The sequence below is a fragment of the Malaya genurostris genome, chromosome 2 (assembly GCF_030247185.1).
Source record: "Malaya genurostris strain Urasoe2022 chromosome 2, Malgen_1.1, whole genome shotgun sequence".
Taxonomy (NCBI): Eukaryota; Metazoa; Arthropoda; class Insecta; order Diptera; family Culicidae; genus Malaya; species Malaya genurostris.
In genome coordinates, this window is record NC_080571.1 from 318,272,302 (window position 1) to 318,291,618 (window position 19,317).

The 19,317-nt window shown below is 36.4% G+C and overlaps 1 protein-coding gene across 1 annotated transcript in view; it reads left to right on the top strand.

The window, feature by feature from the left end:
* Positions 1-18,863, top strand: part of LOC131431240 (forkhead box protein fkh-2-like) — a 63,204-nt gene extending 44,341 nt beyond the window's left edge. The window contains exons 3-10 of the mRNA XM_058596835.1: positions 10,737-10,785; positions 11,127-11,310; positions 11,669-11,753; positions 12,211-12,584; positions 12,648-12,726; positions 12,790-12,850; positions 12,913-12,981; positions 18,085-18,863. Of these exons, the coding sequence (XP_058452818.1) occupies positions 10,737-10,785; positions 11,127-11,310; positions 11,669-11,753; positions 12,211-12,584; positions 12,648-12,726; positions 12,790-12,850; positions 12,913-12,981; positions 18,085-18,176 (993 nt within the window). The 3' untranslated portion in view covers positions 18,177-18,863. The remainder of the gene's footprint in view (positions 1-10,736; positions 10,786-11,126; positions 11,311-11,668; positions 11,754-12,210; positions 12,585-12,647; positions 12,727-12,789; positions 12,851-12,912; positions 12,982-18,084) is intronic.
* Positions 18,864-19,317: the final 454 nt, after the last annotated feature.

Genomic DNA, 19,317 nt, shown 5'->3' on the forward strand with positions numbered 1-19,317 from the left:
ATCAGCAAATGCGTGTGTGACAAATAATTTCACTCAATTTTTTTCGGAGACGACTCAACCGTTTTCTACAAACTCAGATTCATACGAAAAGTCGTATGCTCCCAAACAAACCTCTGGTTCCGGAACTACAGGATGATATGTGAAACGAAATTAAAATTGTGTAACTTATTCTTCTCGTAGATGGCTGAACCGATCTAAGATTCAAATGAAATCTAAGAATCATCTGAAATTCAAATGAAAAGTTTCAAGATTCTATAAATATCTTGCTCTTCAGTCAGATCCAACTTCCGGTTTTGGAGATACAGGGGGATTGGTATAAAAATGTCTATTCCACATAAGTTAATCCGGTTAATCGGGTTAGCAGATTTGGATAGTCGATAAAAATATTAACTTTTCTCAGTTTTAGTGGTATTCAGTTGTCGATTCAGAAGGCACCTAAAAATTCAATTCGTGCTATGATTTCTCAAAGATGTCTTCACTGATTTTCAAATATTTTGAAACAAATGTAAACTATACAGCTACTCAGGTGAATTTATCTGACTTCGGCCATACCGATTTTAGAATACCGGTTCCAGAATAAAATCGTTTCTCAAAGCTCAATCGTTTTCTCAAAAAAAAACCCAATCAAATTTCAGAAACAAAAATTCAAATTAAAATAAACTTATATACAAAAATTAATTAATTTTATCCAATTGTGACTTCCGGTTCTCGAATTACATGATGATGAATTTTTAAAATTCAAACCGATATAGAAGATGACAATCCCGAAAAGCTTCAAAGTTGGACTCAAAACTGTTGTAATTCATTCGTCATATGGCCATACGAATTGGTTTGGGTTATGCTGGTTCCTGAATACCGGCTCTGGAAGTACCTTAAATGACCGTAAACTCTAAAGTGGAACTTACATATCATGGCATGTTTAATCGATTATCACACTTTTAGATTCAAATTCAATCCGATTTGCAGTTTCGACATTACAGAGTAATGAGTGATTAAAATCTCAAATTGTCGCTTAAAACTACGGTCATTAAAATAATGTCATGAAAACACCGAAGAATATTCATGCAAAAAACACATGCGGATTGATAAAAAAAAGGTATCATCTCACTGCTAGGTGGATTAACACGTTTTTTCATTAAAAATTGGTCAAACTTCAAATATCAATATTCATTAGTTGCCAGATCGATAAAAATGTATCCTATGCGGTTCCAGAAAGGTCATAATATAAGTAACAATTTAAGAGAAAATTGGAAGGGTGTTATTTTTTCAACTTATTTAAAGTAGTCTTAAAAATACCATCAAAAATCTCAAAAACATTGCATAACTCTTAAACGCCTTAACGTAGCAACATACTTCCTTCAGCAAAATAATAGTATCAAATTAGTTCTCCAAGGGTTCTATACATTGTCCTTTCGAGAAATGAGACACACAAAAACACTGTAATCTGGTTCTTTAGATCAAAAACAATAAATTTAGTCATTTGGGGGTTTGGAACCTCTTGGGTTCCAGTTTGTGCTAAAGTGCACATGACTAAATTGAATTATTTACGTTTCGCATTCAGCTCATCAGTGCATTAGCAGATCAACATAAACCGCTAAGCAGACGTAAAGTCATTGCTATTTACAACGCACTTATTTTACACTAAATGTGCAATGTCTATTCTGACGTGCCGAAAGTAACGAAACCAATTGACGGCAATGCTGGCCGCCAACAGATGTTGACCCGCGAGGTGGCATTAGTAGATCAACATAATCTGCTATTGCACTGATGAGCTGAATGCTAAACGTAAATAATTCAATAAATTTAGTCATTTTTACATTAAATTAAAATAACTTATGTTTTTGTTGAACCGCGAAGTCTCTACAAATCATAGTTAATTGTATATATCATTTGGAATAACTGTTCTTGTATGTGTAGAATCACGAAATCCAAATGTTGCTTAGAGTTTTAGTCATAATTTCAGCTGTTGGAAATTTAACTTGTTTTGGTCACACTTGAAGAAAAATCGGTAACCGGTTTACCGGGGAAACGATTCTATTGGGGAATACATTTCATAAACGGAGCTCACTAACAAATTATTAACATTTATAACTAGTCTTTTAAGAACTCGTCAGATAAACAAAACTAGGAAATTAGGTTCGATTCTTAGAAACAATAATGATCACATCATTTACCCTTTCTACTAAGAACCGTCATAATCACACTATCAGTCGTATTCCCATTTCGCAGAAGGAATATGACACGTTTAGCAGCGAGTTTGCATTTGAATTGCAAGATCGATTCCAAGAATGTGCAAGATTGACTTCATCGTCTTACAAAAGTACGAATCAAGAAACGGATAAAACCCCACGGTGTTAATAAAAAGATTCGAGTGAGTGTATTTTTTTAGCATCAGTTTTTCGGAACCATTCTCAGATATCACAATTTTCAGAGTAAATTTGACCTGAAACTTTTCGTAATTTGTTTTCAGTTGGCTCCTTTGAACCGATGGTCGCAGTACCATCACCTAGAATGCAACGGAGCAGTTTAAAAATTGAAACAAAAATAAGTGTGCTAATTTTTAATTGCAAAATAATTACTTTTTTCTTCGCGCTTGATCGCCCCATTAAAACAGACGAAAGTGAGAGGATCGCATACCCATGCATGAAGAGCGAATATCTCCGTTCGCTTATATGTACACGGTGATGGATAGCAAGAAATAAATATTTTCCGGGATTTTCGTCTCTAGTTGTCAGCAATTTGACAGAAAGTAGTATTGTTTACTGAAGTGATCGGACGAAGAAAAGTGCAAGAGAGTGTCGCCAGAGGACGACGATCGAAATCATTTCGTTATGTGAAAGCAGTGCAGACGTCATTGAGTCTAGAGCTCAATATCAATGGCTGCATTTATCTAAGAACTATTCTAACTAGATCCAAAGCGAGCCTGAACCGAACGGAATGGTCTGAGCCGGTGGCAGGTCATTTACGCCACATTTCGAATTGCCTAACGTATTAAATCGTGTATGTAAAAGTAAAAAAAAAAACAAAAACTGGGACACAGGTCGCCATTAGTTGTTTGAAAATCGCAAGATGCAATGAGAAAAAAAATCTTGAAGTCTTGTCTTGAGTGTTGTGAGGATTTATTACTTGTTTGTAAGTACAGTGTATTTTATCATTCGAGTCAGCTGGTCTGATGATGGTAAGCAGAAACCAATGAGGTACAGAAGTCGTCCTTATTCAGAAACAAAAAAGAAGTCGTTCTGAGTTCAAGGACATTCCATAGATGCATTCTATAGATACACCTAATGACATCTTGAATAATATTCGAGTTGTGAATAAAACGAAAAAAGTGTTGACAGTATATTATTAATTTTTCCTGAATACAGTCAATTAATAAGTTTTTAAATTGATTTTGAAAGTTAGCCACCGCAAAACAAAGTAAATGTTGGTTTAGCTTAGTGTAACTAGTTTTATCACAACACTTTCATGCTACAATTATCGTTAAACTTCGGTTCTATATTTCTAAACCTTTAAGTTTCTTATCGTACTGGGCGCGTAACGCTCTAACTTTCCCACCAGAACGGTTTAACTTTTGCATCTATTCAAGCTCAATTTTGCGCTCTAATTCAAGAACTGAACGTAACTAATGTGTGGAATTAACGGCTCGGCTTTGTAGTTGACATGTTTCTGCTGATATGTACTAACCGGACAAACACTGAACTAGTTGTTCGCTAGGATGTCATCAAAAATCGTACAAGTTACGCATTTAGGTTTTTTTGTTTTCTTATTCCGAGTTCTACACCCACCACAATGCCGGGTGATCGGGAGATTAAATGGTGTTAGTTCGGGTCATTTATCGTGTTGTCGAATGTCGAAGATACAACACATCTAACCAAGCAAAAACATGAGCAGACACAGGGAAAAATGTACCGATGATGAGCTGTATTAAATAACCGTCGGATACTTAAAACGATATGTTTTTCGAACGGGGTATGGAAAACAAAAAATATTTATTTTCTGAAGTCAAATTATTTAGATTGATAACTAGAAACATTGCGGCGGTCTAGCACGCGTTTTGCTAACTAAGTATGAACCTGTTAGAAGTAGCATGGCTAATCAAAGCAAGCAAGGTGCTTTTTGATGAGGGTTGTTAACGTTTTGGTCAACACTGGGTCAGAATGTTGCAGTGGCCAATTTAGAGAGTGATTCATTGTTAATGCCACCATTAAGTGAACCTTTACAAAAAATATATATGTATATAAAGCGAGATTCGTTTACATTGCACCACCTAACGACGGCTGTGACACAGTGTAAATGAACCAGCAAGCGGCCATTAGCTGGCTGTTTCCAGTTCCTTGTGAGCTAGAATCGGCGTGTGAAGTGTTGTCGAGAATGGGATGGTGATTGATATTAATCTGCAGCAGTTTCAAATTATCACATCGTCAACCGGGCGAACTTCAGACGTGTGCGCATGGTTTGCTACTCAATTGACCGAATAGTTTCGGATTTTTCTCTGCATCCCAAGCAGTCAGTGGTGAAAAGTCGCATATCTGTCTGTCGGTGATGGAGAAAAGTTTTCGGGTAACATTATACTTCCCGACGGGACGTGAGGCCGAGCAGTTCTCGGGACCGCTTGATCGTGATCACGATCAACATACAACTGTTGTTTCTACCTCCGTATGATACAGCTGTTTCGTATATTTCAATTAGGCAACAAGAAGACGATGGTTCATTCTATGCGTTTTCCCGACTGCTTAATCCATAATACACCCACGATTTAAAAATATAGCCATATCTCAACACTCGTCCGGCTGAATGGTTTTCTTCTAAGGCGCGCGTGTGAAAATTGTTCACGGTGCGAAAAAAAGAAACGAGAAAAAAAATTGTCACACATAGCGGCAAAATTAACGCATAGTGTGAGAGCGAGGAACGTCGTCTGGTAAACTTTAACATGTACTTGCATTATGGTTCGTAGATTACTTACCGGTGACCTTCAGTTACTTACGTTTTGGTTGAATTGTTGTGGCTCAAAATAACGATCGAATGAATTTTACTTCTCACCCGATCTCGAAATTGACGACGATTGTGTGTGATCTAGTGTACATCACTTTGTTAGGTATTTCTTTTGGCATTCACGCTACATGAACAGCCAACTGGTGCCTGTCGTGTTAGTTCCAATATCAGACGTTTTACGGATATTCAAGTACTTGATATTTGATCTGATTTATTTTATACCTTCTAATCTACAAATTCGAACAGTTTTAACGAATGCGACCAAGTCCTGAGATTATAGTGAGTGGGGCAATGGTTCCCAGCTGAGCTCAGAAATGTTGATTTGACTGCATAGATCTTGCATGGGAGATTGTTCAGATGACGTGGGTACTTCGATGGTGGTCGTATCCTTTTGTTTTGTGGGTCCGCGGAAATACACCCAGGCTACGAAGACCCGGCGGAAGGCCCGCATGTTGGTCATCGACTGGAGCGGCCTTCCGTGGGAGATGATGGTGATGTTATGGAAGAGAATGAAAGAAACATAAATTGTGTAAATATTGTGGAAAACGGAGTGGAAAATGGATGTATGGGAACGAAATGACTAAAAACGACAAAGATCTAATTAGCTTATATCGAGATGGTGATAAGACTAGGGGGAGCGAAAAAGTTAATAACAGCAAAAAGATCTTGTTAGTTCCGCTGATGATAATGGACACAGATAGGGGGTCGGGAGAATCGGACGGATGCTAGTGTCGAACCTATAGGTGACGATTATTCTTAGCTATTGTAGAAACATCGTCTGTGAAAAACGGTTGAGCCATCTCTAAGAAAAATGAGTGCACAAAAATGTCACACGCAAAAATTTTGCGATCTCAGCGAACTGCGTTGGATTGAGTCTTAATCCAGCGATACAGACCATACTTCGTCTTCGAACTTTTTTTTTCACCAGAACGTTCATAGAAAATCTCATATGTTCTAATCACCGGTGCATGTCCTACATGAGTTTCTGCCGGCAACCGATGAGCTTCAACTGGAGAAGAAGTACTTTTTTGTGAAATGATGAGCAGGAGATACCAATTACTTGAAACGAATTTCGACAAGTGTTTCATCGAAAAACTTTTACTTTTACTTGAATACATGTCCAAGTAGCATGTTAAGTTACTGTCCCGTGTTTCCATGCTGATTGTTCATTAAATTAGTTTATTCTACTATTTCGGTACTGTTGTGTTATTGAAAAGGGCAATTTTTCAGTGCTGTACAACAAACACAGAAAAAATAATGAAATTTACACGACATTGAAATAGACATCAATTGAATAAAAAAATTGATTGAAGCCAGCATCGATGTAAACGTAAATTAGACTGCCTAGATTTTACAATGAATTATGCAATATATTTTAATTTACGCTTAGTTTTGCTTTTAAAGTATATTGAAAAGTAAAGATATGAGGAGTAACTTTATATTCAATTTCCAGCTCCAAACATGTGCATGAAAATAGATGAAAATATTTTTATCTGTGTATCTTTAAATTCCGTTGTTACGAATATCAACTGTGTAACTCGTGTTGTATTATGACAAATGTCGTACGTTTGACAATCAGTGATACAAACTAGAGGGAAACCGAATATGCAACTATATGAGTTCCGTTTAGAACCCTGTCAGCTTGGAGCAAAATCAATCTTCAGTCCAGCAACGTCATCGCACGGCAGCACATTCAACATATCAATGTCAATTGTATAGGCGTGCAGAGCTGCTATTTTGGCGCGCACGAATTTGACATTTCTCTCCCCTCCTAGTATGTACGAGATTCGATGCGGACTCACCTGATGGCGGCATGCTCGCTAAAAAGGATGTTGCAAATGATTTATTCGTGGAGTGTGAGAGCTGGATATCTTGTTAATATGATGTCTGCTCATTTCTCGAACATGAATTATGGAATGCGCCTCCGAATAAATGTTTTATGAAAGTTATGCACCGATTTTTGTAAAAAAAATTCTCCATCAATAAGAATAATCGGAATGGTGCCTAACATATGCATATAATAATTTTCACACATTTTTACAAATTTTCAGATCATTTTGATCAAATTTATTTTAATCGACCTGATAAATCCAGAAAAGATTTCTTTACAGCATTACAGAGATACAGAGAGTATCATTTCGCGAAATATGTCACGTCTACAAGAGATTTATAGCCATATCCATTTTAATGAGCTGGCACAAATCACCAAATAACTATGAGAAACGTGCCACTTGAGCCAATTAGCTTTGATACTTTTTTTTTACATTACGATTTGAAAATATCTGCAGAACTTCTATAGCTACTAGTGCAACATGAACAAGTCGGTGATTTGCTGCACAATTGTTTCAGATGTTCTCAAAGTTGATCTACAATGATTTTTTCGGTAGTACTGTGATAAGTTGCACAACCGATTTTAATATGATGAAAAATCTTTTTGAACATATCTAACATAAATACCAGTTCCAAAACAATTGTACAACATCTCGAAATTTCGATAAGCTGCATTTGCTGCTTGGGTTTGTTAATTTCGTTTTCAAACCGACAGGTACAAATCGCCATATTTTTCAGCTTGAACTTATTGTGAACTTATTTGTTTCCAGTAGTCGTAAAGCTCTTGAACTGTGTTACATTCATATACTATATTTATATATTTTATTACGTGAAGCATTAGGTTTGAGACGATAAGACAATATTGTTGGCTTTTCAAAGCTATTGATAATTTTAAAAATTGTTTTTCACTTTTCCGTGTTGAACGATTTACGACCGTTGGATAGACGAATGTTTCATCGTCTAATATAACACAACCGAACTTGGGCGCCAATGTTCAAAAAGTAATATCTTCTTGCTGGTAGAAGGTCTATATGAAGTTTATACAAGTTTTTGTAATAAACTTGAGTAACACGTGGTAGATCTAACCGTTATTGCTTTCTTCGCGGCCGGTTTTTCGTCGGTGCTCTGTTTATACGCATTGGATGTATTCAAACTTCTGCAATAGTATCCTCCGAGTTGATTCCATCCGTGTTTCAAAATGTTGCCATTGACATAAATATCGCTAAAATCAATTTTGTTGATACTCTCGGGTCGGTGTTTCAGAGTATAAGGCGACGGTCTATACGAGCCAGTTGTCATATGTTCAAGTTCTAACCTGGGCGTCTGTCTATCAGTAGAAACAGATGATCAAGTTTCGCATCGGATTGTAGTTCCCTTTACTTTGCTTTGACTCTTTACTCCTCTTTCCTCTATCCTTCTACATGTGTGTATTTTACTAAAAAAAAAGGCGGGTGGGTAATGTCAGAGATATAACTGGATGTCGTGAATACGAAAAAACTGGCACGCTTCCATCACTTTTCCGAATATCAGTTAATTGATTGATTGTATGAATTGTGCAAGCTTTCACCCCTTTTCACTAATAGAGTTTGAAGCGATGCACCTACATTAAAGTTGAAACAATTCCTTTTTAATTTGCTAATATAGGAGGCTAGGTACGACAAATTTGTAGTTTTTTTTTATTGAAGCTATGAAGTTCGAAGTTATCTGATTCTTCTCGAAATTTCAGTATGAGACTATTGCAATGGCCTGGTCTAAAATGTATCGACGATCTTCGATATGCAAGAGTAATTTTAATAATAATAATAATTAATTTAATAATAATAATTATTATTATAATAGTAATACAGAATAATCTGTATATAACCAACCCTGTTTCGCATGGCATATTTTCACACGACCCCGTACTAGTATAAAGATGTGTTCAACATCATCACTTTTACTTTCGCATTGCCGTTCGTTATTGAATGTGTAAGTGACGGTGCAAATTATTTTAACTTCCATCTTGATGAATCTTTTGGTAGGAAATATTGAAAGTTTAATTAACTCTTAATGACTATCTGTGGCACTAAAAAGTGCCTTGAATTGTCACAATCAACAATATCTGCATTTAGATCTGAGATGGTTCTCGTGTGTGTCTTGTTTAGGCAACAGTTGCTCAGAAAATGGTAGGAAAGCGACAAAATTCAACTAGTGATATTTAGCACTAAAAAGTGCTATGAAATGTCTGAAAAGCTGCTTTGAATGGGCCTTGCTGGGCTTTTTGGATGCCTTTCTACCGGTTTTCGGTGCCATCGTGCTGGCGGTGTCTCGTACGTTCAGAGTAGCTGCTTCAACTTAAATGACGCTATTCCTCACACCACATTTCATTTTATACCTGCTACTGGCAGCGGTGTACGGACAGCCCTTTTGCCAAAAATTGTCCTGTTTCGGGAACAGTTGCTCAGCAAATGGTAGGGAAAATGAACCACTCAACTTTTATATGGATGCTCTTGTATACATACAGACATCTCGCGTTCTGATTGACTTCAAGTTGAAGATTTTCGATTCTATTGGTAGTTAATCCTTCCACAGATCACTGAGCTATGAGCTTTCAAAATAAAAGAAAGGCAAACGCGCCTTCTGAATCATCCTCTTTGATACTCTTTTATACCAAACATTTCAGAAAAGATTAATTTTGAACTGTTTGAGATTATGTCACACAACTGAAAATTTTATCATAAAATTGTGATCATATTTCCAATGGCATGTAGCAAGAATTATGTTCATTTAGGGGTTAGCCAAATTTTGTGCTAGGGCACATAACCGTTTTCATTATTTTTACGTTTCGTCTTTGACTCATCAGTGCAGAGCAGTTCAAATTGAACTGCTTAGTGCTAAACTCGGCAGTTCAATTTGAACCGCTAAGCAGACGTAAAGTTTCTGCTACTTACAGAACACTTTTTTGTTTTGCAACGAAGTGCAATGTCTTTTCTGACGTGCCGAACGAAAACGTGTTTTCGACTATTTCTGGCCGATGCAGGTATGGTCATTTAGGGGTTAGCCAAATTTTGTGCTAGGGCACATAACCGTTTTCATTATTTTTACGTTTCGTCTTTGACTTATCAGTGCAGAGCAGTTCAAATTGAACTGCTTAGTGCTAAACTCGGCAGTTCAATTTGAACCGCTAAGCAGACGTAAAGTTTCTGCTACTTACAGAACACTTTTTTGTTTTGCAACGAAGTGCAATGTCTTTTCTGACGTGCCGAACGAAAACGTGTTTTCGACTATTTCTGGCCGATGCAGGTATGGTCATTTAGGGGTTAGCCAAATTTTGTTGATTCATTAGATACAACAGGAGATATTCACGATAAAAAACTTATCACTATCTCAGAGGGTAAATTTTGAAAAGGCGCCCCATAGTAAAGTAAGTCGTATTCACGACAAAAAAACACTCAATTTCCTTATAGCATAACCAAAATTAGTTGATGACCAAACAAATTGACTTCGAATGGTCGACTTTATACAATTTTTTTTTGGTCCGATTTCCGGAAATATTGAGTGACTAGTGTTTAACATTTCAAACAATTTCAAGGCATAAAAAAGACGAAAGTTTCTGAACAGATCCTGAAACTATTCCACCTTATAGGTTTTGTTGTTTAATGTCCGAAACACCTTAATTAGTTTAAAGGTCGAGAAATTTTTTTTAACTTTCTCACTATAATATACTTTTGAGAATGGTATCAATACATCACTAGGAATACAAGACAAGTTTTGAATATTAATCGAAATGATTCAAACATGCTATTTCACATTTTACTGATCTCAACAAACAACACAACTTACACTAAAGAAATTCGTTTAAAAAAAGATGAACTATTGCGTGAAAAATTCATGAAATGTAATATATTTCATTCTGTTTTTTCTGTTTATTTCAGAACTTATTAAATCTACCAAAGATAAAACAGGAAAATTTCAACCACTTAGGTAAGTTTCCGTCTACTCAATATTAAAATTCTATTTATAATATGTTCGTCCTATATTTCACAACACTGACTTCAATTGTCCGAAGTGACACAGCATCGAACATGCCATTGAAACACTTTGCACAACTTGTGCCTATCGGCCTCCTTCGATCCGACACGACACGAATCAAAGTCAGAAAGCCTTATTAAGTGTGCTATCAGCTACCACTGACACGTAAAGCATGCACTTGTGGCAATGCACTCTCGTGCGGTCTGATTGCATAAAAGCCTGCTTTGATAATACCCTGTGCAAAAAAAAAAACTTCTACCACAGAACGCTGAAACGTTTCATTCAAATTTCAGTACCACTTCCCGCGTACGAGCAGGTTAAATCCCCCGGAACACCTCAACTACCGACCGTAATCGAGCGGGTTCACGAGGAACAGCCCGAAAGTGCGGACGCAATCATTACCGCCACGACTACGATCAAGACAGATGATATTACCGGTAACGGGCTGGTCGGTGACGACAGAAATCCAACCACGAGGTAAGTTTGTAATCCGAGGGCGGTGCTAATGTGATACGGAAAATCGATGGCATTCCGGCATCGAGGTTGTTGCCTCGCCTGGATGGGTGTAGTATTACTATCAACTTTGGGACGTGCTGCATGCCACGTGCGACCCTTTATTCAGAACTAATCATATTTTTTGCAAGACCAATTACAAGAATGGGAATTGCAGTTCATCGAAGAAATTGTTGTTATGTGAACTGTGAGGTAGATTTTCGAAGATTCAAGATGATGAGTTTAGAACCGATTGTATGATAGTGAATACTTGCCTATATTGCCATACAGATACTCATATGAGATTGACATCTAACAGCATGTTTCTGGATTTTAATTGTAGTTCCTCGAGTCCAACGGGAACGAATCGAAACACGAACGCCAAACCTCCGTACAGCTATGTGGCGTTGATAGCCATGGCCATTCAGGTAGGTTCGTCTAGATTATTGAAAAAAAAACACCACCCATTTTCGCTCTATATAGTAGATCATAGCAAAATCTAAAATTCCAAAATTAACCCAAAACGAAACGAACTCCAGTCAGCGTAGATGACGGACAACTCGGTAGAAAGAAAATGAGCCATATATAACCGGCATTCATTAGTGTGAGAATTTATTAATCACACTTTAATCCTCCCGTCGCAGATCTCGCTCGGAATGTGTAGGAAGAAGTAACGAAAGATTATTAAGAAATCTAATTTATAATTATCATTAAAGCTGAATAGTCAACGCAGCGGTTGCCTTCTTTCGTTTCGCGAAGCGTTTTTATTGAGACTGTCTGAATTAGTAAGGATATTACCAAAGCTCTTCTATAAATTTGAACGTCATCCGCTGACGCGTTTTCGGAAATAATATTCTTTCAATAATAATCACATTTCTTTTCCAGCATTCCCAAATGAAACGAGCAACGCTGAGTGAAATCTACGGTTACATAACGTCTCGCTTTCCGTACTTCGAGAAAAACAAAAAGGGTTGGCAGAACTCGATTCGTCACAATCTCAGCCTGAACGAGTGTTTTGTGAAGATTCCTCGGGAGGGTGGCGGAGAACGGAAGGGGAACTACTGGACGCTGGATCCCCAGTACGAGGACATGTTCGAGAATGGAAATTTCAAACGGAGGAGGCGAATGAAGCGACCGTATCGTACCGGTCATTATTCGAAAATGTTTGGAGACTCGTACATGACGAATGCGGGAAGTTTTAGTCATCGGCCGGTGTTCACCCAAAATCCCTACCAGACGTATCCGCGGTATGATACGGGGTGAGTTGAGAAATATATCACAACTATCGTATGCATTGAACTAATCAGAAATAAATGTTCCAGGACAACGTGGATGCCAGCACCACAACTTGGCTCGTATACCTCCTGCTCGACGAGGTCTAACTACTCATACTCAACACCGGTAAGTTAAGGCTTCAAACGAAACTTTGTATGAACGGTAACTGTAACGAGATGTCATTTTCAGCTGCAACAACCGGTGCAACCTGTCACTATTAACACCTACGGATCGCTATCCAACAACTTGGGTGAGGACGAAACTTTGATTGATCAGTTTAGTTGTTGTACTCATTAAGGTTCATTTTTGCAGTTTCAGGCAGCACTCCTCCGCCATGTCCAAGGCGGTTTGAACCCTACTATTCACATTGGGATACGGCAAGTAAGTCCTTTTTTAGATTTGAGTGATTCTGAAAGATAATATATTTTAAAATACTACTAATTGAATAATACAATCAGTCTATACATTTATTCGAAATTTTAAACTGTATATCTAGTATAAACAAGAATCCTGCAAATTGTATTTTTACTAGATAATGTGAAAACCCAAGTAGCAGTCGTTGTTGTTGTATTGTACTTTGAGCACTCTGCGTCTATGATGTGCAACAAATTAGTTATTTGATATGTTTCGCAACAGTAATATTTGTTGTTGAAAATCGGATATAGTTTCATATGAACTCAAATGAACACATTGTTCAGTCTGTATGTTTGGAACAGCTTTTTGAGTTGGTCTCACAAGATGTAAAAAGGGTGATTTTCACATTTGTAAGAAAAACGAGTATAATCACTTGTCTGACACATCCAACAAAATAACCGTTCTGTAGCAATTGTGAAACACGCTAATTTGCAAAAGTTTTAACTGCTACTTGTGAAGTAACTTCCTTGAGAATGAAAGAAATGTTATTTAAAGTCATTGTTAGCCTTCTCTTTGGTAGATATACTTAAAAGCAGTGTTGGTGATTGCCAATAATTTGACAGCAGCTGCCCGATATTTATCTATATTGTATACAACATTTTCAATCCGGTAGAAGATGCTACAAGAACTCGTGTCTCTCAATGCATGAACCGTGAGAGAATTTTTCTACATTTCTTCTCTCCACTTCATACTCTGAGTATTGCACGGCCCTTAAAAAAATTACAGTCTGGTAATGAATGTGTTATGTGTGGAATTTACCAAGAGAGAATCGGAAGTTGACAATTATTGCAGAAAATCGAATAGACTTGATGATTCTAATACTAGGTTGTAATATTTCAAAACCGTTGTGTGGAGAATTTACATACATTTTCATAGACACAACTTATACAAAGGTTATATGCTCAAAGTTAGAATAAGCGGCAGTAGTAAAATGATTATATCGCAATTATCAACTGCCCGTATAGAATCGGATCGCGAAAAGAGCATAAGCGACAGTTTGGTCCCCACAGCAGCGTGCTAACTTTTGATTCGCAGAGAGGCCATCGAAAGAAATTCGCTCTCACACAGGTTTCTATTCTATGTTAAATGAACCATGCCGGTTTTTTGTTGCTGCGATGATATCCGTCTTTCTTTGATGGTACTGTGAAGAGTTGCTAGTGAGCGTTCTTTGATACGATAAAAGCCATCCTTGCTTAAAAGTAATTTTCCGGATGCTGTACAGAATACTCCTCGCGCGAGTTAATTTTTTTGTTATTAGAGAGCCATCTGTTGAGATTTGAAAACAGATAATAATCCGAGAGAGCCAAACCGCGCGAATAAGGTGGATAGGGAAGCCCAATATTGTTGACTTTTGATATGGTTATTATGTTTTTGTTGGTATCCTGTGGAAAATATCAATCGTTCCAATAATTCGTAATCAATGGTTTTTCTTTTTTCGAGATAATCCACGAAAAGTATGCCATGACAAACCCAGAAAACCAACGTCAACCAAAATCAGAATTTCAAAAATCGCGAAAATTTTCACAAGTGATTTGTAGACAAAAAAAAACATTGAACAGAAAATTCACTGCAGAAAAGTTCTGTACTGATTTTTTGACAACGCGATTCTCACTGAAACTGATTTCGCATGGCAACAAATCAGTTGTGAAAAGTTCACTAGCGAACATTCTGCTCGATGATATTTAAGAAAAAAGTTCGCACATTGCATATATCTGATATGATTCTCGAACAGAAGATTTTTGGGAAATTAATTTTCATAGCCGTTGTATCGCAATCCTTTGCAGAATATATGATGGAAAAATTCGCCGATGAACAAAAACTGATCCTTTCTGAAAATGTCAGTGTGCGTAGTAGGGTGGTTGAATATTGGATCAATAGCGGTAATGTATTGAAATTTCTTCGACACTACCGTGGTGATGGAGAAATATCATAATTAAATCAACAAAAAAAAACAAACAAACACAATCCACAAAAATTAGCTGATTTAGCTTGAATAACGTACGTAGAAGTAACAGAAGCGCAGGCTACCGCTATGCCAATGCAAACGAGCCATTCAAACACTGCGCCTACGGTGTGTTCGAGACTTGCTGACGATTCTGTGCTCCTGTTACTTCTATGAATCAAATTCATTCTAAATAGCGTTTTATTTGATTTATTCTGAACAGTACAGTGTGTAATCAACCGGCTGAAGTTAAATCAGCCTTTCGTTGTTATAATCAATATTTGGAATGTAGCAAAAATCTGTTTGTTCGTATTAAACACCCTACGTGCATCGAAAATATTACAGTCATTATTTGTCAGTTGCGAATTTATTCAGTGGAGATATTTTTATTGATGAAAATATAATAATTAAATAATTCAACTTTTCTTCCTTTAGATCAGGGGTTCCCAAAGTGGTCGATATAGACCCCTTAGGTCTCTATTTTTTTGCGGGGGTGACTATGGGGGTCGACGAGGTCTAGAAATCAACCCCCTGTTGTTTGATATAAGTTGTTATTTGAAATATTTACGCTAAAAAAGTAGTGTTTATTTGACCATCCGCACAAATTCGTAAGTATTTTACGTCAATTTTAAAAAAGCAAGAAATTGAATTTTTAAACGAATTTGTTGATGGGGGTCTGAGGCCTAAGTTAATTTTAGTAAAGGGGTTCATGACCCAAAATAGTTTGGGAACCCTTGCTTTCGATTATCTCTTTAACGATATTTCTTTGGGTGAAAATTCGTCATGAAGTTTCGCTGACACAAAAAATCACTTCTGAACTTCGAGGTTCAGAATTTTGTGTATGCTTGTTTCATGAATGAAAATATCGGAAGTGATTTTTTCAACCACTGAGTTTTTTTTTGGAAAATCTCTTGAACTGATTTTTTCCCGAGTTATAGAGAAATTAACTTTTTCTGATGATGATTTTCCCAGCACTGGTTTAATCAATAGATACCAACCGACGCAAAAAATCACCCGATTTCACATCAGCTCCCAAACATGCATGCATAAGCTTACAAACATTTTTTGTTATGTTCTTTTATTTGTTTTTTATGTCCTTTTACTGTCCTTTTGTTCTAGCGAGTTTATCATATTCTTATTTTATCACAAATGTTTCTTATTTTGAAATTATACTCTCAATTTCTCACTGGTCTTTTTGTCACTTATCACTCATGATACTATTGTTTGTGACTAGAAATAATATTTCGCAAGTTTGTTAGCTTCGCCAGTTTTTTGCTATATTGAACATTTCTCATTTTTAGTTTTCACTATCTAAATCGAACAACATTTTTCTTTTATATCATCTCCAACACGCACATTTGCATTTCGTTATTATTGTTTCTCACATTTATCTGCATGCTTTCATAAAATACCTTTGATTTATCGGCTCTTGATTTAGCAAAATTAAACTGTTTGTTCATATTATAGACTTATTCAAAACATCTAACATAAGTCTTTCCATTGATTTTATTTGTTCACATATATTAACAAAATTCCTTTTTAAGAATCTCACCCTTAGAAAGAAAATTTTGAAAATGTCTTTCATTGTATTTTTCAATTTTTCTCTTTATTTTTGACAGTTAATTATTTTGAATAATTCTCGTATGCTTCTTCCATGTCAACTGTAAAGCTCAGTAGACAAAATATGCATTCAATTACGACGCTTAACCTTTAAACTAAGTTAAGCTAAAACAAACATAAGAAACAAGAATCATTCTCACACTAAAATCGGGCATACCACTATGCAATTGGCAATATTGGTATATACGTTTTAGCGTGTCAGGTGCAGTCCAAACCAATTGAAATTTTTTTCGACATTTGTCACTTGACATTGCGTTGGATGAAGCAGAGATGCCAGGTCTACAGATTTGTCTGCAAACCTGCAAATTGCTTATATAGTGCTGCAGACTTTTTTTGTTGTGGACTTTACAATTACAAATTGTAAATTTTACAAATCGCATTTTTCGCAGACTGCGATGTTTTTTTATTCGCTAAGCCAGTTTTGTATATCATATTTTGTAAAGAAATTGAAGCGCGCAGACATTTTTTCAGATTTACAGACTTTTGCAGCCCTGTCTGAAGTTATTTGAAATTTTTACCTGGCATCTCTGGGAGGAAGGAATTGTAATTTTTGTTTCATTCTCTTATTCGTCACATTCTTCCTGTCTTCATTTTGAGAGATTCTTATGTTCCGCTTGATTTGATTCCCACCGAGTATAAGTTTTCCGAAAAGGAAATTTTATAATTTCCATGGCCATAATATACAAACAAAAAATAATTCTGAAGTCAGGTAAATCTCCTGTTTCACGTCTTGTTATCGTACAAAAGTTTACAGCTGTATATGTTCTGATTAGTTCCAAAATCTTACTATTATTCAATCGGTTTAAAACTGTAAAAACAGTACAATAATTCTCCTCATACAATTTTAATATTGCCAACAAGTAGAGAGAGAATTTTTCTAGGCTCGTACAATCAGGTAGAATTGGACCTGAGAACTCAAGTTGTTTGTTTTAAAAATGTTTCTGAAAATCGGATTTTCTAATCCATCTTGAAATATTACTGTTGTGAAGCATATCAAACCTCTCATTAGTTCCACAGTTGACACTGAAAGTACATCCAATAACTAGAAACTTCTTCGTCTTCATACAAGTGAAGTACACCTTTTCAATCACACAATAGATTCGGAAGAGTTATTATATACAATACAAGAATTCAGGGGAACTTGTCATTTGAGAAAATTCGTTCTAATTCTTGATCATACTAACGAAATTTTTCCATAGATTTATACTGCATAGAATGTTACTCGGATTGATTTTGAAGAACAAAATTTTATCACATTCATGCTAATCGAGCCAAAAAAAGATTTACTTTGGCAGCAGAATGATGCTTTGATTTGCATGTTATTCATATTCTTAAAAATAATCACTTAAAAACACTACTATGGAATTTTTATAACGGAAATCTTTATAAGAAAAATTATGTCTAACATTTTCGTTGAAGCTATTTTTCCTTGTTTTATTTTTATCATCCCGATAAGCGTTTCCAAAACAGTGAATATAATCATATACAATTGTTTCGCCCAATTCCAGTACTGCCGATAGTGAAGGACGAGAATCCCAACCAGATGAGCGTTACGTCAACCCAGCAGAACTACCAGAAAACTTATCTGCCGCAGCCCTAACAGCGACAATGGATGGCATCACTGCCGAAACTACCCCAACAGCGCATAATGGAGCTCGTACCGAACAAACTCAATCCAAACATTTTCTGTAGAACTAGACGGAAACAACAAGTGGAACAGTTTCCGTTTTACGTCTAGGTCGGAATTCGCGCACGCGTAGTGGACTTGTTACCGGAAATAAAACATTTTTAAAATAGGATTCACCAAAGTAAAAATAGTACTTGCGGAAATGCAGTTTGTTTAAGTGAAAATATTTCAATTGCATTTACCGAGTAGTGGTCAAGGAATTGAAAAAATCGTAATCATTTTCTTAATTAAAATTGATGTACAAACAAAATTGTAAACAAACCAAACACCGTTTGCTGTAAATAGGTTATTATCTAAAACAGGAATTTACTCTAATGATCGGGATCTCTAGTGGTAATAATGAAACGGCAGATTTTATAGAAAGAATTACACTGAAGGCTATAACAGTAAATTATTTATTTTATGAAATAAAGCAAAAACTAGCTTAGTTATTGAAGAGAAATATTTGTTAGAAACTGCAGCAATTCTGATTATATTAGTAAATTGTTTGGAAACTCGTTGTACATGATGGTGAAAATTTCCGTCCAAACAAGTGACTGTCTGTCCCAACATTGCGTTCTAATCGACGTTTCAAATAAAACTGTACGAAACTACACTCAACCGTCATGACATTTATTCACTTCGAAAGATTAATTTGTAATTCCTGGGCAAGCGATTCTCGATTCAAGTCTCGTTGACAGCGATAGTATTTATTGTCTTAATGCTCGAAATTCCATTGAATAACTGCTCTTTAAATACCGATAAAAACGATCATGTCAAGAAGTAAGATCCTTGCAACTCTACAGATGAGGTGAGGATCGTTGACAGCGAAGCAACGAAAGTGTCTTCGACACTACGGGCAATTAGACGAGCAATTAATTCTCGACGGGATGAAACCTGACAGATGATATACGAGCTACTTGCAGTGTCATGAAGGAAGTGAAGACAAGCACAACTCACTTTCGATTTTACGGTTTCGAACGTTCGGTGGAACCCCACGCAGAGTGGAATGAAACCTGGCGAAAGGGGTATGTGAGAGAGGATACAAGTCATTAACAAAAGTGTCAGATGAACG